General features: G+C 33.8%; 1 protein-coding gene across 2 annotated transcripts in view; it reads left to right on the plus strand.

The window, feature by feature from the left end:
- The window catches only part of ADAMTS20 (ADAM metallopeptidase with thrombospondin type 1 motif 20), a 171900-nt gene that overhangs the window by 48870 nt on the left and 97153 nt on the right, over positions 1-25877 (plus strand). For both annotated transcript variants that reach the window (XM_063075546.1, XM_063075547.1), the window contains exons 5-11: positions 4116-4199; positions 4748-4872; positions 6046-6086; positions 13063-13168; positions 14979-15125; positions 17147-17288; positions 18907-19011. In XM_063075546.1, coding sequence (XP_062931616.1) covers positions 4116-4199; positions 4748-4872; positions 6046-6086; positions 13063-13168; positions 14979-15125; positions 17147-17288; positions 18907-19011 — 750 coding nt within the window. The remainder of the gene's footprint in view (positions 1-4115; positions 4200-4747; positions 4873-6045; positions 6087-13062; positions 13169-14978; positions 15126-17146; positions 17289-18906; positions 19012-25877) is intronic.

Raw genomic sequence — 25877 nt, forward strand, 5'->3', positions numbered from 1 at the left:
TTTCATGCTTTGCATGAAGTACATTTTACTTAGACTTTTTCTTAAATAAAGATTTAAACTATATAATTCAAACCATTTCTTCTTTACCTTTTGCTAAATATCCTTGAAGTAACATTTACTATTTTATTAAAAGTGTAAAGAAGTAAGAACTATTTATGTCAGGGAAACAAACTTCCAAAGGATAAACTATTAAATATATTTGAATTAGATCAATAAAAATTTTAATACATAGCACTCTAAAATGTGGGATTACAGTAATATATTAAAATATTACATGGCTTTATAGAACAGGATAATACCTAAGAAATCTGGTCTAACATTTCATTTGGTGTAGTCTATGGAATGGAATATTAGTCCTGTGACATAGTCCGGGGCTGGGGGGGGGGGGCAGGAGAGCAGGTACTGTGGCCAAATAGTTGTGTGAAATGCTGTATATCAAATACGTCTGCCTCATAGATTTTATATACAGTGTATATATGAGCCTATTCAAAACTCCTGAAGATACCTATTTAACTCTTTCAACTCAACATTTCTCAAACTCTGAACTGATTTTGCTCTTTCAAAATGTCCTTCACGCGTCTTCCCCAACAACATTTGGTTAATACTAATTCATTACACAAAGGCATTGTGACAAGAGTCACCTGTAACCAAGGGTACTCAGAGCCTCAATGTGGTTGTGGATATTAAGACAAAAAATTGATAAATCCATTTCCCAGGGTTTAACTTGTAAGCTAGAACTAAAACCCAGGTCTCCTGACTGCATAGGCTTTCTCTGAGGCCATGATCAAGTGACCACAACAGGACAATATCAGGGGCTAGGAGATGGGTTGTGGCAGGGTTTTGAAATAGTTTTTGTACCAAGAGCTAATTGGGAAGGATTTGGGGTAGAATGCTGAAATTCTATAGGATTAGGTAAAGTAGTCAGAGCTCTAAATCCAAACTGCCTAGGCTAGAAACTGGCTTCTATTGCTCACCAGCCATGTAACCTTCAATGTGTTATTTAACTTCTCTGTATCTTAGTTTTCTTACCTGTAAAGTGGACACTATAGTAGTTCTTATCTCATAGGATTTATTGTGAGAATTAAATGAATTAACACATTTAAACTTCGACCATATCTGGTAGATAATAAACATTCACTAAATATTTTTATCATTCATTTATCATTTATATATAATTTATTTCTAATTTGTTATTTATTTATTATTTGTAGCAAACATAGTACCCTACCATGAAGGCAATTTAATATGGGTGTCGGTTTTAGGGATGAGAGAAATGCATTGTCCGTGCTGATTCTGAAATTCCCTGAGCACCTAATGGGCCTTATGGCTGTTCATTGCTTGAATCAATTCGGCTTTATTGAATACAGTTATTCAACAATAGCACCTTTAAACATCTAAATGTAGTATAAGGTATACATATTATATATAAGCACATAGATTGTGAAGATCAATAATTAAAGCAGTAGGAGATGCATACAATTAAAAATGAGCATGATGATATCCTTAATTACTTAAAATATACCATTTTAGTATAAAAGCAAAATATTTCTCTGAGGATTTTTTTTTGGGGGAGAGGGGGTTTCCAGAATTATTTTTGTTGAAACTTCTGTTTTTGTATCTTTTACCCCAGAAGACTGTGAGTTAAGGTCAGAGATCATGACTTACTCATCTCTGTATATCTAGTAAAGCAACACAATGTTTGATAGGCAGTGGATATTCAAAAAATATTGAAAGAAATAATGAAACAGTGATGCTTTTGAATCCTTTGCTTTCAATTTGAGTGTACTATAACTAATTTGAAATACATGTACTAGAACTGGCATTGGATATAATATATGCCTTTTCTTCTGAAAATTTTTACAAGTAGTGGTAGTAATAATAATACTTACCGTGATTGATCCCTATGACCCAGGCCCTAATCTAAATGCTGTTTGTATACCATCTCATTTAATCCTATGCAGCCTGATAGATAGGTATGGTACTTTTTATCAACAAATGGCTATTAAAATTTGAACCTGTATCTGTTTAGCTTAAAGGACTATGCTTTATGATCACTACCCACCTCACATAACAGTTCCTTGCATTATCTTTTCCCTAACATAACATTTTAAGGATATTTTGCTGTAGTAACATATTTAAATCACATTGTCAAAACACTGGGAATGTGTTTCCAAATTCTAGCTGGTAGGTTGGTCACTTTTCAATAAATGTACACCTTCTGTTTCCTTCTCAAAGTGAAACTATTTTTGTGGTTATGTATTTTATAGCTGGATATTATACTGTCTCATTATAGTCAATATATTTCGGGCAATGAGTATAGTAATTAGCCATTTCGACACCTCCTAGTGTTTAAGTGCTTTTCTCTGTGGAATACTGGGAATGCATATTCTATCGTGACACAGAAGTCCTCACAGTATTTTTCATTTTTAGGGGAAAAAGCCTTTGTAAATTTACCTTTGAGGTATTTTGTTTACCTTGTTAATTTGACTTAGAAAAGCATCTACTTTTAAACTCACAGGAAGTCACAAAGATGGGTATACTTTGTTTTCTGTGGTAGATATATTTAAGTAAATGCTTGTAAACGGAATTTTTATAAATTCAGCTGTATATTTCCTCAGCTCTCATTTTAAAGTGAGCAATACTGCCATGCTAACAGACCTGCTTGAAATTGCCAATCATCTGACCATCCCTGTCCTAACTTACTGTCAACGCCACTGGGGCTACCACACTCTTGCCAAAAAATGCTGCCACTAAAGCCAAAGGCGTCACTGCAGGTAAAGATGACGAACCTGTAAGCATTTGTGGCTGAACAGCTTAAACAAAAGTAAAAGTGCTGGAATGCGTATTTACAACCATGATGACCCTGCAGTGAGTGTGAGCAGCTCCAGAGATGCTTTTGGCTCCAGTTCCAGTAGGAGTCTGTTTGGCACAAGAGGCATTGGCAGCCCTCATGTTATAATTGTGTTGAAGCAGCTTTGGCTGATGGAGTGAGGACTCCAGAAACTGATACTTTCAGCAAACTGTAAGCTCTTCAAGGTCAGGGACCAAGTCTTCTTCCTTATCTCTGTGTCTGTAGCCAACAAAGAAAGGAGAAGATTACTGAACATTTATTTATTAAACAAATGAGAAAAGTAGCACCCCCCAAAGCAGTTGCTGTCTTGGCATGGGCAGTGGCCCACGAGAACGTGCTCAAGTCTTTGGAAGCAGTTTCCATTGCACAGGTGGCTCAGGTCCAGGGGGTTATGTCTCTAAAGGAGTGCAAAGAAGAGGCATCAGCCGTGGAAGACACTCCTTATGCAGTGGAAATAACCTCTGTGATAGCTACAAGAAGAGGACCTGAATTAGTGAACGGGATAACTCCTTAACCATGACTCAGAGCCCATGCAGAGTGCCCCATAGAACTGCATTTTCCAAATTTGGAGAATTGAAGACCAGGTTGTGACCCATGATCTTTTCTATGGATTTTTATATGATTCTAAATGAATTAATGTCCATGGATTCCAGTACTGCTAAGCATTAGCAATAACAAGCATATTCAGAAATGGAACTATGGAACTATGGCAAAAAAAGATTAGGTAAAACTACGAGGAACGAATAGGTACAACTTACATATTTTTTATGGGATATTGTAGTCATGTAAATTGTGGATCATGACACAGAATAAAGTGACTTTCTTGCCAAATTATAAAGAACAGTAGTTTCCAAACTCAAATATGTATTTACACCAATTGGGGCTCTTGTTAATGCAGATTCTGACCCACTGATCCTCTAAATGAGATTCTGCATTTCTTATCTGCTCTGGGTTATGAGGATGCTGCTGATTCATAGGCCAATCTCAGTAGAATGTTTTAGGATACTGGTTCTCAAACTTTGCTTCACATTGGGATCATTAAAATACTAGGGAATGTTTAAAGATGTTGATACTTGGGTCTCAACCCTAGAGATTCTGATTTAATTGGCAAGGGAGGTGGCCTGATCATGAGGATTTGTAAAAGCTCTCATAGAGATTCCAACATGCAGCTAAATTGGAGAATTGATGATCTAGGTCTGGTTTTAATTTACTTTTGAAAAGAAATATTCATTTTAGGCATCTAATCATATTTTTTTGCTTTCAGGTTGCAGCAATCTACAAGGATTCAAGTATTGGAAATCTTATAAACATAGTTATTGTAAAATTAGTTATAATTCACAATGAACAGGTAAGAAACAGGTCTAAAATTAGGCTTTTAGTGGGAATATGTATAGACCACAAAGCTCTTATTAGAAATGAGATATTTTAAAATTTTACTTTTAAAAACTTGCTTTGAAAAGGAATGAGATTATCCTTTTCTGTTGTAATAGAAATAAAATGGAATGACAACCATGCTTAACTGAGCCTAGGAAGTATCAAAAATGAATAAACAATTAGAAAATCTAAGGTTAAACACATCCAAATGTTGACTTTTACAATCCTAATGTTGAAGGATTTAAAATATGGTGATTTTTTAAAGATAGTTTTTTTGATCCTAACAATTAAATGGTTACATTGAGAAGATCTAATTAGATTCAGTTTTGCTCACAATGTTTTAGATATTGCTAAAATTTATTTTATGTGATACATAAAATATGTAATATGGAGAGAGAATGCTACTCCTTCGTTTGCCTGAGACAATGCTGTTTGATAAATTGTATGGGTGCTGATAAGCCTGGAAGGAAAGAGGACATAAATGTTTTGCCATAATATTGAAGTGCTTATCATTTTGTGCAGGAAGGACCAGTCATCACTTTTAATGCCGCTACCACGTTACGCAACTTTTGTTTATGGCAACAAACTGAGAATGTTCTCGACGATGCTCACCCTTCCCACCATGACACTGCTGTTCTGATCACTAGGTACAGTTTTAGAAATGACTCTTCCAACTGTAATTCTTTATTCTCTCTCCTGCATGACTGATACTTCTTGTTACCTTAATTCTTTATTGATAATACATGGAAGTGTTCTGTGAGGACTTGTATTACAAAAGAAAGTACTGAATGAAAGCATTCTTCTATTCTTTCAGGCTAAAATACTACTTAGTTCCTTAGGAAATTAGCAACGTCAGGCTGCTGGGTAATGGTTTGATCTAAACAAAATAATTTTCTTATCATATTTGTGGCAGAATAGGAGAACTAGGAATAATATCTGGAAATTAATATAGTTATGGAACTGACAGCAAGCTTGTTCATTCCTCTCTTGATGTATCAATCACTTAGAAAGAAGAGTGCCGGAATTTATTTGGTTGTTCACTTTTTGGACTCCTTGTACTCTAAAAAAATTAATCTGTTCCTTGTTTTGATATTCAATGCATGTCTTAATTACCAGGCTGCCTTTGCTAGGGTTGTTCTCAAACCTCTTTATATGGAAAACAGCTTCTGCTGTTATAAAATTATTATCCATTTTACAAGTACCACTAGACAGTATGAATTCATACCTTTGTTTCAGCAACACTGATGCTACCAGAATATATAGATCCTACCTTTGTTATTTGGTTGGTTGGTTGGCTAAAGAAATCCTCTCCTTGGTGGTTAAACTCAAAGAAATCTCAGCTTCTAGAATTGTGACATGAAAACCTTTACCTCATGTAAAGTAGTTGATAGGTAGTCCATGTGTTTTATCTCTTTTCAAAACGAATGCAGAATTGACTTAATTTCTCAGACAGTACTGTATTGTAGTCCATGGCTCTGCTCATGATGACATTAAATCATCGAGAAAAGGGTAAACTATGTTTCATATATTGTAATACTGTAAAGGCAGAGAGATGAAAAATTTACTTAGAAACATTTCCTTTGTACTTGGTTAAAGCTTCAGCTATTTACAACACAGTCTTCTGTGTATCACTTATCACTAATTGATATGTACAAATTTTATTTTACTCTAGATTTAAAATTTTGAGCTTAATAAGAACTGGATTTTGGAAGTTAATTTGTGGCAATAGTCAAGTTACAGTTAATGCTTCTTTATTTTTGTTTTAACTTGTTGCAAAAATATTTTCTGAAAATGCCTCAAAATAAATCTTTTATTTTAAGGGAAGACATTTGCGGAGCTAGAGAGAAATGTGACACATTAGGTAAGTTATTTTATCAATTAAATTTAGCTTATGTAATTGTTTATTGAATTATTTAAAATAATGCTTCGGGTATTTTTCTTTTATTTGACATTTTAATCATTTTGATTGTCTTGATAAATTATTACACCATTTGATTTTGCTTATATAATCTTTACAGGATAATAAGAACTAATATTAATGCGTAAGTCAATAAATATCCAGTGCTGTGCAAAGCTTGACATATTTAATTTAAAGTATTTTATTATGTAATATTTGATCCATGAGAAATAATACATAATATCCTATATGCCATGTTAACGCAAAATAATAAAATGAATAGCTACCTGAAGAGCTATTTATTTTAATATTTTGAATATTCTAATGTTACGAATAGCTATTCATTTTATTATTTTGTTTTAATTTTGCATATAGGTTCCTTTTGATTATATCCTTACCAATACAGGTTATCTTTGGATTTCTCATTTTTTTTAATTGAAAGATAATTTATTATACATATTTGTGGGGTACAAAGTTGACTATTAATAGTTGAATAGTTGTGTACAATGTGTGATGGTCAAATCAGGAGAGTTAGCTTATTCATCATTACAATATGCAATCATTCTTTGTGTCTGTTAACCAATTTCTCATTAATTTCTCATTTTTGCCAATCTAAATGTAATATATTTCATTATAATCATAATTTTCATTTCCCTGATTACTAAGGAATTTGAACATCTTTTTCTATGTTTTCTGGCCATTTATATTTCCTTTTCTGTAGGGAATGAAATAAATCGAAGAAATATTGTCCATTTTTCTGCTGTGGTGTTTGTTGTTTTCTTACTGCTTTTTAGGTGTTCTTTATAACTTTTTGATACTAAATCCTCTGTGTTTTTTATGTATTGCAGATATCTTTTAACAATCCATTGCTTGGCTTTTCTTTTGTGTATGAAAATCTATAATGTAGCTGAATTTATACAGCTCTTCTTTTAGGGTTAGCATTTTTGTATCTTATTTAAGAAACCTTTCTGTAACTCGAGGTCTAAACATATTATCCTATTTTCTAATAAATATTTTAAAATTATCCTTTTACACTTAAATTTCTAAGCCATTGGGATACTTTATTAAATATGGTATCAGATAAGAATCGACTTTGGTTCATTCATTTTCTGTTTGGATGACCAATTTCCCCAAACCATGCATTGAGTAATTCCCTCCTTTCCTTAGAATCTGCAATGTCATGTATAAAATTTCTGTATGCGCTTGAGTCTGCACATCAACCCTTCATTCCATGGGCCCATATTTTTTATTTAATTCATGCACCAATTCCACACCATTTTCATTTTTATAGTTCTATAATACATCTTAAAAATTGGTAGGATATATACTTCTACCTTATTGTCTTCAGGAGTATTTTTGGCTATTCTTGGACTGTTACTCATCCATAAAAATTTTAGAACGAGAATGTTCAGTCTTCATAAAACACTTACCTGTTCATTTAAGTAAGACTTTTTAAATGTCTTTCAGGAATCTATATTATTTTCACTCAAATAGGACATGTACAACTTCTGTTACACTTCTACTTTTTATTGTTAGTGTAAATGATATATGGTGCTGGTCAGTAGAAAGGCAATAGATTTTTTGGCTTGTTGATTTTAAATCCAGCCACCTCATTCATCAGTATAATTAATTCTCATAATTTACCAGTAGATTCTTTTGGATTTTTATGTGGACAATTATATTATTTGTGAATTATGGCAACTATGGCATACAGTTTCCATGCCCTCTCTGGGCACACCACCCTCTCAGCACCTTGATGTGCTCACCAGCTTGGAAGCTCTCCAAACCCCATTGTTTAGGCCTTTTTCTGGAGGCTTCGTTACGTAGGCATGATTGATTAAATCATTAGTCATTGGTGATTAACTCGATCTCCAACCCTTTTTCCCTCACTAGAGGTCAGGGGTGAGGTTGAAATTTCCAACTCTGTAATCATGCCTTGGCCTTTCTAGAGAGCATTACTCTTCCTGAAGCTATGGAGGGGCACACCAATTGTCACCTCATTAAAACAAAAGATTCTGTTATCACTCAGGACATTCCAAGGATTTTAGAAACACTATATCAGGAACCAGGGACAGAAACCAAATAGACATTTCTTATTGTATATTATGTCTGATAACATAAGAGCTGCCCCAATTTCTCTTGTTTGGTATTTGCTGGATATATCTTTTCCTCCAATTTTCCAATGCTCTTATGCATTAGGGTTTGTTTTTTTTTTTTTTCATAGAAAGAACATAAAATCGGATTTCTAAAATATCAAATATAACAACCTGTGTTGTTGAATTAGCAAGGTTGGTCCATTTAAATTTATTATAATTATTATATATTGACATATATACATTATGCTTTTCTCTCGGATTATCCCCTTTTATTTTGTGCTCCCCCTCCTCAACTTTTTTTGTCCTTTCTCTGGGTTTGTTAAGTTTCTAAATTAGTTTTCTTATCCCACTTTTCCTTTACAACTTGAAAATTATATATACTATTTTATTATTTTTAAAGTTACTTTGGCTTTTTACTAGGAATACTTAAGTTAGCTTTGTCTGAAGCTCTCTCTGAAACAAACAATATATTACTTTAACTTTGTTCAATTTTCTTCTAACTTACGTGGTGTTCTTGTCAACTGTTTCATTTCTGTCATTTTGTAAACCTTTCATATTAGACAATCTGGTTTTATATTCAATATTTGTTAAAATTTATGCCCATGTTTACAAAATATTCATAATTCTTATATATTAAACTTTGCTTCTGAGGTTATTTTTCCTTTTTTCCGTGATTTACAGCTTTTAAAAGTTCCTTTAGTGAGTATCTATTAATGGCAAATTACCTATTTTAATTTTTCCAGAAATGTCTTAAATTTACTCTCATTTTTGAAATATAGTTTTCTAGGTACCAATTCTAGATTGGCAGTTATTTTCTCCCAGTATTTCAAACATATTATTGCACTATTTTCTGGCTTTTGCTGTTAAGAAATCTGTAGTTTGTTTGGTTATAGATTCCTTGGTGATCTGTCTTTTATATGATTCTCTCTGTCTCAGATATAATGCAGTTTTATTAAAATCGTGTCCTAATATAGATAGATTTCCTTTTTTCTTTTTTGGTGGGGGGGGTGCAGTAATAATAAATAATAAAGTAATAATTATTATATTTTCTACTCTGCAAAGAGACTGTTAACAGAATGTGAAGACAACACACAGACTGGTAGAAAATACTGGCAAAACACATATCAAATAGATTTCTTTTTATTTATCCTGCTTGGGATATGTCGTGATTCCTTTATATATTGATTATTATTTCTTAGCAATTCTGGAAAAAATTCCCGTCTATTATTTTTCTTTTAAATTTTGTCTTTTAATTCTATCTCTTCTGACTGGGGGACCCTAATTACATCTTTATTAGGTCTTATTCTGTTCTCCATGCTTTTATTTCTTTTCCTCTTCATGCTTTATTCAAGCAGCTCAAACTTCCATTTCACTGTTTCTCTCTTTGGCTGTGTCTAATTTGATGATTTCTCCATCCTTCAAATTCTCCATTTTAATATATGTATTTTTCTATTTCAAAGGTACTATTTTGTTCTTTTTCAAAACTCACCTATTTATTCTGTTTACATTCTTTTTATATTTGCTCATATTTGTAATTGAATTTCAAGTTTTATTAAACATTTTAGGTAATTTTATATTCTGTCTCTGAAAATTTCCACATCTGAAATGCTTGATAGCCAAACATGTTGTCTCTGGTAACTTTATTTTATGTTGACTTTTTGTTGTATATTTGATGGTCTTTGACTGTGAGCTCATATTTACTTAAATTAAAGCATGAGATTGGGAGGTGGCCAGGTCAAAAAGTGTATGCTTTCCTCCACAGAAGATTTTTATTTTTCTGTAGGAATCCAAAAGGTGTTCATAACCAGGGTCTCTGACTTAATGTAGATAACTCATGACCCAGATCTGCAGTTTCCTCCAGCAAGCTCTTAATCTGTGGGTAATATTGCTTTCATCAGTGTTTGCCCTCAGAGTACTCTCTGTCCTTACTATTCATTGCTTACCACTTAGGATTTAATGCAGAGTACGAATATGTGTGTATGTGAGTACATATGCCTGCATGCATGTGTATTTGAGAGACAGAAGGAGAGAGAGAACATGTGTGTTAGGTTTTAGAGGTGAGGACTTGATAGTTCTTGTAAATCATGTGAGCTCAGCATTCATTAAAAAATAGTTTTATTAAATATCTAGTTTCTTTATGTTACAAGGGCCTTTTAGAAATTCTAATTTTCCACACTTATGGAAATAAATACATGCTGCTGTAATTTTTACAACAGATTGAATTCACTCATCCCTACTAACTATTCTCTGTTAGGTATATTCAATCATTTAGTAAGAGTCTAATTAATATATTATATTTTTCACATTTTCAGTGCCATGTTATCACATCTTTATACTGAAGGTTAAGTAGTACAAACTTTTATTGAACATTTCTTACTATTTTTTTAAATGATTCTGTGCTAGACATTCTATTCCTGTAGAAGTGGTTGATCTTGTTTCTGTTCATGTTTTTGTAGTTTTCAGCCAACCCATGCAATATATTATAGTGACATTGAGAAATATAGACTCTAAATGAAAGCATTACGTTTATACACTAAGTCAATAGTTATGACGATAATGATAGCTAAGATTTCTGAATGCTTCCTGTGTATTACACCCTCTATTAAAGTTTTATATGATTTAACTTATTTAATCTTCACAATAAATCTATGAGGTAAATACAACTATTCCAGTTTTACAGGTAAGCACAATTTGCCCAAGGCTACATAGCTTATATTAATGCAGGTATTAGTATTTTATTTTCTCACCTGAAATATGTTGAAAAATAATAAACTAAGGATAACTGTTAATGACAAACACAAAATGTTGGTAATAATTACTAGGTTTCGTGCTATGTCTCCTTTTGCATGTATTGTTAGCTCAGTCCCTGACTAGGTTTGCAAAATGTGTTGAAAACAGTTTTCCATTCTTCAAGATGGCTAGATGGCACGACTCTACTTAGCCTACTGTACTTCTAAACACAGAGAACCTGTATTAAATTTGGGCCCATGCTGCTTTATTTTATGATGGACAACTTTTAGAGAACCCAGAATCAGTTTGACTAAATCTAGACACACACCACCAACCACATGCTTGCTAACCATTCACTTCAACTTTTGTTGGTGTTGTATGTTTACAGGAATATTTGAGCTTGGTCGCTAATAATAGGCAATACATATTTTCACCAATCTGTTACATGACCACAATGTCCAGTTTAGAATGTATATACCTTTAGGCATGAAACATGAAGTTTGGGTGGTAATGGAGTCAGTATTATGCTCCATATATTTACACAGCCCTGAAAATGCATGTATTGGAATTGAGCCACTTGGCAGATTGAAAATAATAAAAGCGTGAGAGCACCAGGATATCCATGAAAGAAGTGTTCTCCTTTGTTCTGACAAAGGAGAAATTTATAATATGATGAGAATTGACTAAAAAATTACACATGCAAACATGAATTTTAGAATCTTAAGGAAAACAGTAATTCCCTCATACTCTCTACAGAAGACTATTAAAAATTTTTTATCCTTTTTTTTTTTTTTTCTTACATGCTTTTGGTCTTGATGCTAACTAAGGAAAGCTCTTTGATGGGAGATTTTGCCCAAGCAAGACCTTTTGGCAGTGAGGTCAGAAAGAGGACAAATCTTTGCTTTTTGTTAAAAGTATTGGCTAATGAACTTCATCTTTGAGTTTTTTCCAGCTTTTTTAGATTCTTCAACTTAACTTCCATTTCTCTTAAACCACAACAAAAACATTCTAATTGTTAGGAAATCTACCTAAAATGCCAGGAGGAAGTACATGTTTTTAACTTTTACGAATGAAAGAATGCGTAGGAGGAGAGAGCTAAAACAGTAGCTAATACAATTATATTCCATATTAAGAAATTTATAAATGCAAAATCTTTACGGTAAGAAACTGATTATCTTATGTATGAAAAATTCTTCTCTTTTGTGGATGGAGTCATCATAGGAGAATAAATAAATTTGGAACTAAGTATTGAAGGATAGCAATAGCAAAACCATGGTATTATGTTAAATTGAAAAAATACGTAAGTGAAAAGCTACCTTGATTGATGATGGATTATGGATTGTTGTAATGAACATTTATTTTGAATTTCTTATTCTATGTTATTTTTAGAGGACTCTATAAGCTGTAATTATTGCTGTCTTTGGTGTGTCCGGCTAGCTCATGCTACATTTATCTTTCAACAGCACATTTGAGTTGCATGTTATTCTTTACATAAGAATGATTAGATCCTGTTAAATAATACATTTCCTGTTGCTGAAATGTGACATTATTTAGTGCTTTGTCTATCACAATCATGTTTTGTTTTATTTAGCATATTTTAAATGCCAGGCAGTATTCTAAACACAGCATGTTTTTACTTATTTAATTTTCATGTGATAATTGAATATTTATATGCTGCTGCAAACTTTAAAAAATTAAAGAAACTTTATAGTTTTGTAGAGTTCTGTGCTATTTTTTTTCTTATTAGTTTTTCTATTACCAATTGATGCATTTATTGCCTTTCCCGCTACCCATACTAATGTGTCTGAATACATAGCCTTCCTGTAACAAATATTCTTTTCATATATTTTAAAAAATGATTTGTTCTCCCTATATTTTTGTATTATTTTGTTGGGTAAAAGAGCCCAAGAATTTGCTAAAAACATTTCAACTGCAGACAAATCATTCTTTTTTTCTTTGACCTTATAAAATATTTATTCAATATTAACAGCCAACCCTGCATTCATTTCTGAATAATAATGACAAAAGTTGAATAAGCTTTAAAATTTTGTTCTTACTCTATGCTTTTGGTGGTATTTCCCATTTTGATGACATACAAATGTGAAATTTTTCAGGCTTAGCAGAATTAGGTACCCTGTGTGATCCTTTACGGAGCTGCTCTATTAGTGAAGAAAATGGACTCAGTGCCGCCTTTACTATAGCACATGAGCTTGGGCATGTGTAAGTACCTTCTGTTACCTCAGTAATGTGCCTTCTAATTATCATTGCACAGAATGCCTAAAATTTCATCTTCAGTTGAATGATTAGCATCTTTATTTCCTCATAAGATATTATTAGTGTAATTTTCATCCCTGAAATGCTGACTCTGGCTCTTCGGTGATCTATGTTAGGTCAGACAGGCTGCACAGATCAACAGACTAAGCAAAGAACTAGAACTTGGGAATTCTTTTATTTCATTTATTTTATTGGATTACATGACAAGCACTTCTGGCCTCTATCCTTTGTTACCCTACACGTGACCAGATACTGACCTCTACCATCTTACAGGAGGGCCTACAGGGGCTCCTGGTTCTGGGGAACTCCCAAAGATATTCGTAATACCAACTCATTTCTTGTTCTTATAGCTCACAGCCCTAGCAGAGGTTGTGGCCATGGGAATTTTTTATTCATTGAAAGATTTTTTTAAAGTTTTTCCCCTGCTCCATAGTTTTTCTTAAAAAATGGGATTCTCTTAATCTGTTCCTGTATTACCAAATACTCTGCTGGGGTCCCGTGCTCTAAGATGTAGGCTGTGATTTCCCATGATATCCATACCCCTCAGAGCACCCATGGAAAGTCAGAAACCCCTACAAACTCATCCTCTGAAAAATAATTCTAAATGTACCCCCCAGAACTCCTGGAGTTTTTTTGTTGTCTGCTAATAAAGAATTGAGGGTAGAATTGCCTCTCTTAGTTTGATCCCATTTCTTTTCCTGGTCATGACTTATTCAGGAGGCATAATTTCAAGTAGAGATAATTTTTGGTAAATTAGCACATCTTCAGTTCCCTTTTAGATGGTTATATCTCATGATCATCAGCAAGCTGCACCCTCAATTTTGTAAGTTGCTTATGAAGTTGGGGAATAGGTTGAGGAGAATACTTGAGGGCCATAGGAGTATTGCAGCTATATCTGGTACATATTTACTGGTTTCCAAGGCTGCTAACTTGAAGACTGTTTTTGCAGAGAGTACCATCTTGGACATTTGTTTTCTTTCTGAGAAATTCTTTAGGCTTCTGTAGAATATCGGTAAGTAGTTTAATTAAAAGACCAATTTAAATCAAAATTCCAGCAGGCAAGGACCTGAATTAGGTGGTTTGTGTATTCATTCTAAGCTTAAGTTTATACTGAAGTCCTCAAACGATTGCATAGGATATGTTGCTGACCTGCTAATTATTTAATATTTTGCACTTGTTGTGAGGATTTGACCGCTCTTTAGGAATGCCTTTTATTATTTCAGTTCTGTCAATCATCACTTATTAATCATAGACCACAACAGTACTTAGGCTGTTTCATATAAAATAGATGGATCCTATAGAATGGTACGGAATTGGGGATTAAAGAAGTCTTTTTGATAATATAATAATAGTCAGTGGTCTAGAATTTAGTGTGGTATGACCTTTACCTAATCTGTGTCCACACACATCTCCTAGGATATCCGTGTTGAAACCTGCAGGCATTTTTATGTGAATCTGTGCCCATATTGTGATGAGATGAGCCAGTATCCAAATATTTTGATTGTTTAGATGCAGATGCAAAAATCAACAAATGGTGCTGCTGATCAAAAGTATAATCTACTATTTCCCAGAAATCATTTGCTTCTGAACATGAATATTATAGTGCCTTTGGGAGAGAGAGATAAGAGTACAAATTCTGATATAACCAGATTTATCTATATTTTACATTATACTGTAATAAAAATATAAGGAATCTGCTACTAGTGTTGTATATATCTTTTGATATTCTTTTTTAAGGATTTATTTTTATTTTTAGATTTAATATTCCACATGACGATAGTTTTAAATGTAAAGAAGCTGGAATTAAACATCAGTACAATGTAATGGCCCCAAGTTTAAATTACCACACGAATCCTTGGACCTGGTCAAAATGTAGTCAGAAATACATCACTGAGTTCCTAGAGTAAGTTTGAATTTATGTTACTTTAGTTGAATAATTGAATATTTATTAGATTGTAAGATTTGAAATTTGTATGCTTTTCTAAGGTGGTTCAATTTCTGTTGTTTTTTTGTTTAGATTTACGCTTACTTTCACTATACAAATGTATGTTTAAAAAAGTATTTTTATTGCAGTTCAGACCTAGCTATCATTTTTTATGTGGGCCCTTTCTTGTGATAAAAACTGTGTTTTGGGAGAGACTTAATGGTGATCACAGCTTCCTTGTGTGTGTTTGAACTTTTTCAGAAGTTACTAGATAATATTTTGAGAGGAGTTTGAGTGGTTTAAGTTTAAGGTGCTCCTGAATGACAGAGAATAGCTAATGTCAAACTATGAGTTATCTAAATAGCTTGCTGAAGCCACAGCGATTCTGAGACTGTAGGTTCACATACTCTTTTGGAGGCTCTTCTTACCTCTAAAGAGATGAGGTGAGGAGGCAGGTTCAGGTTGTTCTTGCCTCATCTGTCACCTTCTACCAGGTTTTTCTATTTCACAACTTCTTTTATTTATTTATTTATTGTTTTTTAATTTTTTAATTTTATTTATTTATTATTTATTTATTTATTTTTTAATTTTATTTTGTCGATATACATTGTGGGTGATTATTGTTGCCCATCACAACTTCTTTTATCCAAAATAGTGTTTCTGTCTTAGTCACTGAAACTTGTCCAAAAGGCAAGCCCAAGCTCTTTCTAGGTAATCTTTTTGTATAATTGTAATACTATTTTATTTCTTCTATATAATGTAATAACCAATTTAAAAGCATTAGTAGTTTTTAGTTATCTCTCTCTTTATGAGAACTATGGGAATACATAAAACCATGCTATGGAATTTATGTTCTAAATATATCCCATAATTGTAATCAGCCGTGTTAATTTGTCCTTGTATGGGAACTTGATTTAAAAACACAACACACAGTTGCTGATCTGTTCATGATCATATATAACTTCGTTCCATGGTTAATTTGCTGTATTGATTAAAATACCAGGGCATGTGCCCTTTTTTTTGGAAGGAGGTAATATTCTGATTCTCATCAATGGAAATTTTAAAAACTATATGTTCACTTTATTGAAAAAATTATGTATCCTTTTAGTCAGTAAAAATTTCCAAAAAGAAAAAAAATACTTCTTTTAATTATTGTAGTAGAGAAAATTGTTACATTTAGCCCAGTTGGAATAGGTGAACATCCTCACAGTTTTTTTGTAGACTGGACGTTGCATGACGAACTAGGAGTAACATGTATACATTTACCATGCTATTTACCACTTTCTAATTCATTTAAATATATATTATATCTTGTATTCTAATAGCAGCTTCCAAGGTAGCTATTACCATCTTCAATTTACAGATGAGTAGACTTCAGCTCAGGGAGATTAAATAGCTTCTCCACAGCCATGCATCCTGGGAAACGTTAGAACAAAGATGCAAGCTTCCAAAGTTGGTGCTCTTGCTATATTCCCTTCTTAAGAAACCGCTTGAGGTGTAGGCAGCATAAACCTTTTTGAAATTCCTTTTTTGTTGTTGTCGTTTAGAACTAGAAGCACACTTCCTCAAATGATTTGAAAACTTATTTCTGCCTTTACAATGTTTTGACGGTTTGGATATTACATTTAAGGCATGACTATCAGATCGAAAAGTAGACCAAAAATGTAGTATGACCAACATATGGATGTATGTTTCAGAAATTAGATTCTGATGAATTTATGTTTTTTACTTATAATCACTCATTTTTTTTTGATATTATCACCTTCACGGTGGTTGTGGGGATCAAGTAAGAACAAGTACATTCAAGTTTCTTTGTAAACTGTGAGGCTGTCTTTAGGTGTAGGAATATTGCTAAACTGATGTTCATAGAAGTTGATTTTTAAAATATGAAAAAATACTAATTTTCTCTTTGAAAGTAAAGAAGTAAATAAAATGTGATAAAGAATCTTATACTGAAATGCATCCATGTGTACTCACAGTATTTTATTTCATTGGTACAGTACTGGTCATGGGGAATGTCTTCTTGACAAACCAAGTGGGAAAATATATAATCTGACCTTTGAACTCCCTGGATTAATCTATGATGTAAACAAGCAGTGTGAACTCATGTTTGGTCCTGGATCACAAGTGTGTCCCTATTTGGTAAGAAAAATTCTATCTTTTTGTTTGAAAAGTGTCATAAACTTGTAGTAGAATATATTTTAAACTTCTGGCTAGAATATGTTTAAAAATACTCTCTTGAATGGGAGGTGAACTAAATATAGTGTTTGAGTGTTTTAAAATTTGGAGTTTGGCAGAAAATGGTTAAAAAAGTGAAACTAGAACTTGTTGAGTACTTATTATGTGCCAGGCACTGTGTTAGGTACTTATCTGTTTAACTCTCACAAATTCTTATCAGGTATTCTTTTAAAAAAAATAGAGCTACAGGGAGGTTATATTTAAAATTAAAAGTATTCAAATATTTGTTTTCAAATAGTATTTTTTTGGAGTAAGGGGAAAAAAGGTAGGTGTTTTGATGCTGAGTTGTTTTAAAGGCCTTGGGAATCTAATAGAGTACATTTTCTCTTATATAGATTTGAATCCAGTGGAATTAAATTTGAAGCATATTGTTTAGTTTTCATTAAGCTATTACTTTAATATTTATTTTGAGGATTTTTCATAGATTAGGCATTTTTAATTTCCATGAAATAGCTGATCCTAACTCTTGCTGGATCTCTGATTATGATTTTTTTTTTATTTGGCTGTAATTTAGTTTAGGATTGGTGAATCCATGCCTTATCTTTCCAAACAGAACTGTCATTCCTTTTTCTTCATTCTGCTACATACCTTTGCCAAATTACTTTCTGTCTTACTAGATTGTGAGGATACTGCAACAGGAACGCAGCCTTATTCATTTATTTAAATAAATATATATTCCCAGTGTCCTGTTCAGGATCTGCCACATAGTATGTGCTGCAAATACATGTTTATTGAATATTGAAAGAATGAATGAATTAAAGTGACTTCACAGTGAGTGCAAGGACATGCAAAGCGTATTTCACATAGTGAATATTGTTCCTCAAACCTTAGATTTATAATCACAAATTTTAATAAGCTTTTTAACATCCACTATGGAGGGGGAAAGATTTACCTTAGCATTTTATTATAAAACATACATTTCCTTCCAGCATGATTCAGACCATAAATAAACTTTGAAATTAAATTCAGAAAAAGAAAGAAATTGTCTCGGGTATACCTCCTGTGGCCCTCTGTCGACTTTTGTTTCTTATGAAAACTTTAGAACTCTTTGTTCAAAAGTAGAAAGTATGCATTATGTTCTCAAAATAGGAAACTTGAGTATACATTATACAGTATTTTTGTGCGCATTATTCATACATTCCACCACTGCATCAAAAGAGGCTTTTGGGAACTCCTTGTGAATAACATTTAACAACAAAAAGTCTTTTAGTAAAATAGTAAAGAGAGTAAAATGTCTCACATAATTCTGAACATTTTCACTCCAATTCATTTCTCTCATTGTTCAATGTATGACTAACAATCTAAAAATTTTTAAAAAGTAAATGTTGCCATTTTTTGTGTTTAGAGGAAAATATGTTACTAGAACTTATTAAGTAAAGATTTTTGATAATTATTTCCAGCTCTGACCATGAAACCAGGAAATATCTTGGATCAACTTATAAACCGATGCATTATACTAAATCAGTCCAGGTGTTCTTGTGTTATCCTTACTCTTGCTTGCCTGCCTTTTGTTGCTCTGCAGAAACAATGCAGGCGTCTCTGGTGCACAAGCACAGAAGGAGTTCACAAGGGCTGTCGCACGCAGCACATGCCACTGGCAGATGGAACAAACTGTGGTCCTGGGATGGTAGGTTTTCTCGAAGGGTGAGTCTTGTATCAAGAGATTATCCAAGGATGTGATTCCTCTGCATTTTAGCACTCTGTTCATTATTTTTTATCTACTTTTTTTCAGCGAGTTGAATTAATGTTATTACCATGTTTATTTGATGTAGTACATTGTCAATTGAATGAAATTTTAAATTTTACCTTTTTTTCAAGATGTAGTAGATGATATTACAATTGTATATAGTTATCATAGAAATAATTACATGGATATATAGTTATCTAAGTATATCATAGCCTTGTTATTAAAATTGAGTTCTAATAGATCGGCAAATCTCCCAAATTCAAGGATGTTTCCACTGCATACATTTTCTCCCATAAAATTTAGTTAAGTATAATTGAAAAATTTAAGTGGCTTCTTCAGATCTTTATTTGGTTCCATATATATTAAAATACATGATACTCCTAAAATAAACTGGTTACCCTACTACATCTTTACTGCTACATTAATCTTTACTGTTAATATTAATCATGAACTTATCTACATCTGTCAACACAATGGTGAATGGTAAGACTCACCTTGATGACAAATTGGGTTATATGTGAGGATGGAGTCAGATTGTGCTTTGTGCTACAGGATAAAATTAAGTTCTTTTGGCGTTGGTGGCCATTGTAAGTGGGTTGGCTAATGCAGTTCTTTGTTACCTTTACATTAAGCAATAGTAAAAACTTGTTAAAAATAAAGTCAATTCAGTAGCTGAACTTGTGTCTTTACCACCTGTTGCTTCATTAAATGTTTGTACCAGCTGTTGCCTTTCTCTTCAATCACTTTCCTGTCAAAGGGCATGTGTTTCCTATAAATAATATTCACATCGCAAATGGATTGGTTACTAAAGTTTTATTTGGAATTTAGCAATTTTTGTAGTAGCTGAAGTACTCATGACATTGTCTAACACTCTAATAACCTTTTTGTAGTTTTAGGGACAAAGTTCTAGTTGATATTTTCAATTTAACCAGCACTGAATTTTAAAATTTTATCCTTCATTTATGTAAAATTTTTATTTGGGGGATACAAATTATTAAAAGGACTTGTCTTTTTCCCCCCTTCCTGTGACCAGTATTAGTATATAGCTTTTTGAAGGGAAACATGGCATTTGTGGCAATAATGACTATCTTAGGGTGAGCAGAGGGAAAAAACTCTTTGCCATGCGAATGCTGGGCTACTGAGCTTGGCCCATTAGATAGAAGATGTCCTCGGGCCGACCTCGTGGCGCACTCGGGAGAGTGCAGCACTGGGAGCGCAGCAGCGCTCCTGCCGCGGGTTTGGATCCTATATAGGGATGACCGGTGCGCTCACTGGCTGAACATGGTGCGGCCGGTCACAAAAAAAGACAAAAAAAAAAAAAAAAAAAAAGATGTCCTCCAAGATGTTCACCTGAGAAGATGTCCTCCAAGATGTTCAAATCTAGAATTGGGATTTACTCTGCTTCTTAGCAAATTTTCAAGTTACTATATGCCCTGAAATTTCAGGATTGATTGCATGTGGCCAAAACAGTGATTGATATATTTATAAATAACAAGAGATATACTATTTATAGCTAAGTTATTGAGCAGTCTAAATCTAGTTCAGGCATAAACGTGATTTTCTGAAATTGGGGTCTATGAGTACAATGTACAGATCTTAAGTGTACAATTTGCTAGATTTTAACAAATATGGATGCACATGTAGTCAACATCCCAGTCACAGTTAGATGTTTCTATCACTCTGAAAAGTTTGTTCTGCCTCTTTCTAGATAATTTCCCTTCCCTCCAGAGAAAACTCTTCTTCTGATTCTATCTCCCTAGGTTAGTTTGTCTGTTCTTGATCTTAATGTAAATGGAGCCATACAAAATACCCTTTTTTAAGGGGGTGGGATGGGTCAGGGTTCTTTTTTTTTTTTTTTTTTAAATTTTATTTTTTTTATTTTTTAATTTTTATTTTGTCGATATACATTGTGGCTGATTATTGCTCCCCATCACCAAAACTTCCCTCCCTTCTCCCTCCCCCCTCCCCCCTAACAATGTCCTTTCTGCTTGCTTGTCGTATCAACTTCAAATAATTGTGGTTGTTATATCTTCTTCCCCCCCCCCCGGTTTTGTGTGTGTGTGTGTGTGTGTGTGTGTGTGTGTGTGAGTGTGTGTGAATTTATATATTAATTTTTAGCTCCCACCAATGAGTGAGAACATGTGGTATTTCTCTTTCTGTGCCTGACTTGTTTCACTTAATATAATTCTCTCAAGGTCCATCCATGTTGTTGCAAATGGCAGTATTTCATTCGTTTTTATAGCTGAGTAGTATTCCATTGTGTAGATGTACCACATTTTCCATATCCACTCGTCTGATGATGGACATTTGGGCTGGTTCCAACTCTTGGCTATTGTAAAGAGTGCTGCGATGAACATTGGGGAACAGGTATACCTTCGACTTGATGATTTCCATTCCTCTGGGTATATTCCCAACAGTGGGATGGCTGGATTGTATGGTAGATCTATCTGCAATTGTTTGAGGAACCTCCATACCATTTTCCATAGAGGCTGCACCATTTTGCAGTCCCACCAACAATGTATGAGAGTGCCCTTTTCTCTGCAACCTCGCCAGCATTTATCGTTCATAGTCTTTTGGATTTTAGCCATCCTAACTGGGGTTAGATGGTATCTCAATGTGGTTTTGATTTGCATTTCCCGGATGCTGAGTGAAGTTGAGCATTTTTTCATATGTCTGTTGGCCATTTGTATATCTTCCTTAGAGAAATGCCTACTTAGCTCTTTTGCCCATTTTTTAATTGGGTTGCTTGTTTTCTTCTTGTAAAGTTGTTTGAGTTCCATATATTTTCTGGATATTAATCCTTTGTCAGATGTATATTTTGCAAATATTTTCTCCCACTCTGTTGGTTGTCTTTTAACTCTTTTAATTGTTTCTTTTGCTGTGCAGAAGCTTTTTAGTTTGATATAATCCCATTTGTTTATTTTTCCTTTGGTTGCCCGTGCTTTTGGGGTCGTATTCATGAAGTCTGTGCCCAGTCCTATTTCCTGAAGTGTTTCTCCTATGTTTTCTTTAAGAAGTTTTATTGTTTCAGGGTGTATATTTAAATCCTTAATCCATTTTGAGTTGATTTTAGTATACGGTGAGAGGTATGGATCTAGTTTCATTCTCCTGCATATGGATATCCAGTTATCCCAGCACCACTTGCTGAAGAGGCAGTCCCTTCGCCAGTGAATAGGCTTGGTGCCTTTGTCAAAGATCAGCTGGCAGTAAGTGTGTGGGTTGATTTCTGGATTCTCTATTCTATTCCATTGGTCAGTGTGTCTGTTTTTATGCCAGTACCATACTGTTTTGGTTATTATAGCTTTGTAGTATAGCTTAAAGTCAGGTAGTGTTATGCCTCCAGCTTTATTTTTTTTGCTCAGCATTGCTTTGGCTATGCGTGGTCTTTTATTGTTCCATATAAATGTCTGAATAGTTTTTTCCATTTCTGAGAAAAATGTCTTTGGAATTTTGATGGGGATTGCATTGAATTTGTATATCACTTTGGGTAGTATGGACATTTTCACTATGTTGATTCTTCCGATCCAAGAGCATGGGATATCTTTCCATCTTCTTGTATCCTCTCTAATTTCTCTCAGCAGTGGTTTGTAGTTCTCGTTATAGAGATTTTTCACCTCCTTGGTTAACTCAATTCCTAAGTATTTTAATTTTTTGGTGGCTATTGTAAATGGGCAGGCTTTCTTGATTTCTCTTTCTGCATGTTCACTATTGGAGAAAAGAAATGCTACTGATTTTTGTGTGTTGATTTTGTATCCTGCTACTGTGCTGAAATCATTTATCAATTCCAGCAGTTTTTTTGTAGAGGTTTTAAGCTGTTCGATATATAGGATCATGTCATCTGCAAACAGGGACAGTTTGACTTCATCTTTTCCAATCTGGATGCCCTTTATTTCCTTCTCTTCTCTGATTGCTCTGGCTATCCTTGTCTAGTTCCTGTTCTTAAAGGAAAAGCTTTCAGCTTTTCCCCATTCAGGATGATATTGGCAGTGGGTTTGGCATATATGGCTTTAATTATGTTGAGATACTTTCCCTCTATACCTAACTTATAGAGGGTCTTTGTCATGAATGAGTGCTGAACTTTATCAAATGCTTTTTCAGCATCTATAGATATGATCATATGGTCCTTGTGTTTGAGTTTATTAATATGGTGTATCACATTTATTGATTTGCATATGTTAAACCAACCTTGCATCCCTGGGATGAATCCCACTTGATCGTGATGAATAATTTTACATATGTGTTGCTGTATTCTGTTTGCTAGTATTTTAGTGAGGATTTTTGCATCTATATTCATCAAGGATATCAGTCTGTAGTTTTCTTTTTTGGTTATATCTTTACCGGGTTTTGGTATCAGGATGATGTTTGCTTCATAGAATGAGTTTGGGAGATTTGCGTCCGTTTCAATCTTTTGGAATAGTTTGTAAAGAATCGGTGTCAATTCGTCTTTGAATGTTTGGTAAAATTCTGCTGTGAATCCATCTGGTCCTGGGCTTTTCTTTGTTGGGAGCCTTCTGATAACAGCTTCAATCTCCTTTATTGTTATTGGTCTGTTCAAATTTTCTACGTCTTCATGGTTCAGTTTTGGGAGCTTGTGTGTGTCCAGAAATTTATCCATTTCCTCCAGATTTTCAAGTTTGTTGGCGTATAGTTGTTTATAGTAGTCTCGCATGATTCCTTGTATTTCAGATGAATCAGTTGTAATATCGCCTTTTTCATTTCTAATTTTTGTTATTTGAGTCTTCTCTCTTCTTTTTTTTGTTAGCCATGCTAATGGTTTGTCAATTTTATTTATCTTTTCCAAAAACCAACTCTTTGATTCGATGATCTTTTGAATTGTTTTTTGGTTTTCAATTTCATTCAGTTCTGCTCTGATCTTAATGATTTCTTTCCGTCTGCTAACTTTAGGTTTGGATTGTTCTTGTTTTTCTAGTTCTTTAAGGTGAAGTGTTAGGTTGTTCCCTTGCCATCTTTCCATTCTTCTGAAGTGAGTGTTTAATGCAATAAATTTCCCCCTCAATACTGCTTTTGCAGTATCCCACAGGTTTTGGTATGATGTATCATTGTTTTCATTAGTTTCAATAAATTTTTTGATTTCCTGCTTGATTTCTTCTTGGACCCATATGTCATTAAGTAGAATGCTGTTTAATTTCCATGTGTTTGTATAGTTTCCAGAGTTTCGCTTGTTATTAATTTCTAGTTTTAATCCATTGTGGTCTGAGAAGATACATGGGACAATTCCAATTTTTTTGAATTTATTGAGACTTGATTTGTGACCTAATATGTGATCTATCCTGGAGAATGATCCATGGGCTGATGAGAAGAATGATATTCTGAGGTTGTTGGGTGGAATGTTTTGTAGATATCTGCCAATTCCAATTGGTCTAGAGTCTCGTTTAGATCTTGTGTTTCTCAACTGACTTTGCCTAGATGATCTGTCTAATATTGACAGTGGGGTGTTCAGGTCCCCTGCTATTATGGTATTAGTGTCTATTTCCTTCTTTAGGTCTAATAGAGTTTGTTTTATAAATCTGGCTGCTCCAACATTGGGTGCGTACATATTTATGATTGTTATGTCTTCTTGATGGATCAGTCCTTTTATCATTAAGTAGTGTCCCTCATTGTCTCTTTTTATGGTTTTTAGTTTAAAGTCTATTTTGTCAGATATAAGAATAGCCACTCCAACTCGTTTTTCTTTTCTGTTTGCATGGTAAATCTTTTTCCATCCTTTCACTCTTAGTCTGTGTGAATCTTTATGGGTGAGGTGGGTCTCTTGTAGGCAGCAAATAGTTGGGTCCTGCTTTTTGATCCAGTCAGCCAGTCTGTGTCTTTTGATTGGGCAATTTAAGCCTTTTTCATTAAGAGTTGTTATTGAAAGGTGTTGATTTATTCCCAGCATTTTATTGGTTGTTTGGTTGTCTTAGGTGTCTTGTTCCTTGCTTTCTGATTTACTGTTTGGTTTCTGTGTTTGTTGGTTCCTTAGGTTGTAGATAGTATTTTTGTTAGCTTGTTTTCTCTTCATGAATGCCATTTTTATTATACTAGCGGGTTTAGATTTTTCTTGGGTTTTTATGGCAGTGGTAGTTATTTTTCAGGAACCAAACCCAGTACTCCCTTGAGGATTTCTTGTAAGGGTGGTCGTGTGGTAGTGAACTCCCGCAGTTTTTGTTTGTCTGAGAAATATAGTATTTGCCCCTCATTTCGGAAGGATAGCCTTGCAGGGTAGAGTATTCTTGTCTGGCAATCTTTGTCTTTTAGTATTTTGAAAATATCATCCCATTCCTTTCTAGCTTTTAGGGTTTGTGATGAAAAGTCTGATGTTAACCTGATTGGGGCTCCCTTATAGGTGATTTGACGCTTCTCTCTTGCAGCTTTTAAGATTCTCTCTTTGTCTCTGAGTTTTGCCAATTTGACTATGACATGTCTTGGAGAAGGCCTTTTTGGGTTGAATACATTTGGAGATCGTTGAGCTTCCTGGATCTGAAGATCTGTGACTTTTCCTATACCTGGGAAGTTTTCTGCCACTATTTTGTTGAATATGTTTTCAATGGAATCTCCATTTTCCTCCCCTTCTGGAATACCCATGACGCGGATATTTGATCGCTTAAGGTTGTCTGATATCTCTCTCAGATTTTCTTCAATGTCCTTGATTCTTTTTTCTTTCTTTTTGTCTTCTTGTTTTATTTCAAACAGCCCATCTTCAAGTTCAGAGGTTCTCTCTTCAACTTCAACAAGCCTGTTGGTTAAACTCTCCGTTGTGTTTTTTATTTCGTTGAATAACTTCTTCAGTTCAGCAAGTTCTGCTACAT

Source organism: Cynocephalus volans, chromosome 12, assembly GCF_027409185.1.
Source record: "Cynocephalus volans isolate mCynVol1 chromosome 12, mCynVol1.pri, whole genome shotgun sequence".
Lineage (NCBI taxonomy): Eukaryota > Metazoa > Chordata > Mammalia > Dermoptera > Cynocephalidae > Cynocephalus > Cynocephalus volans.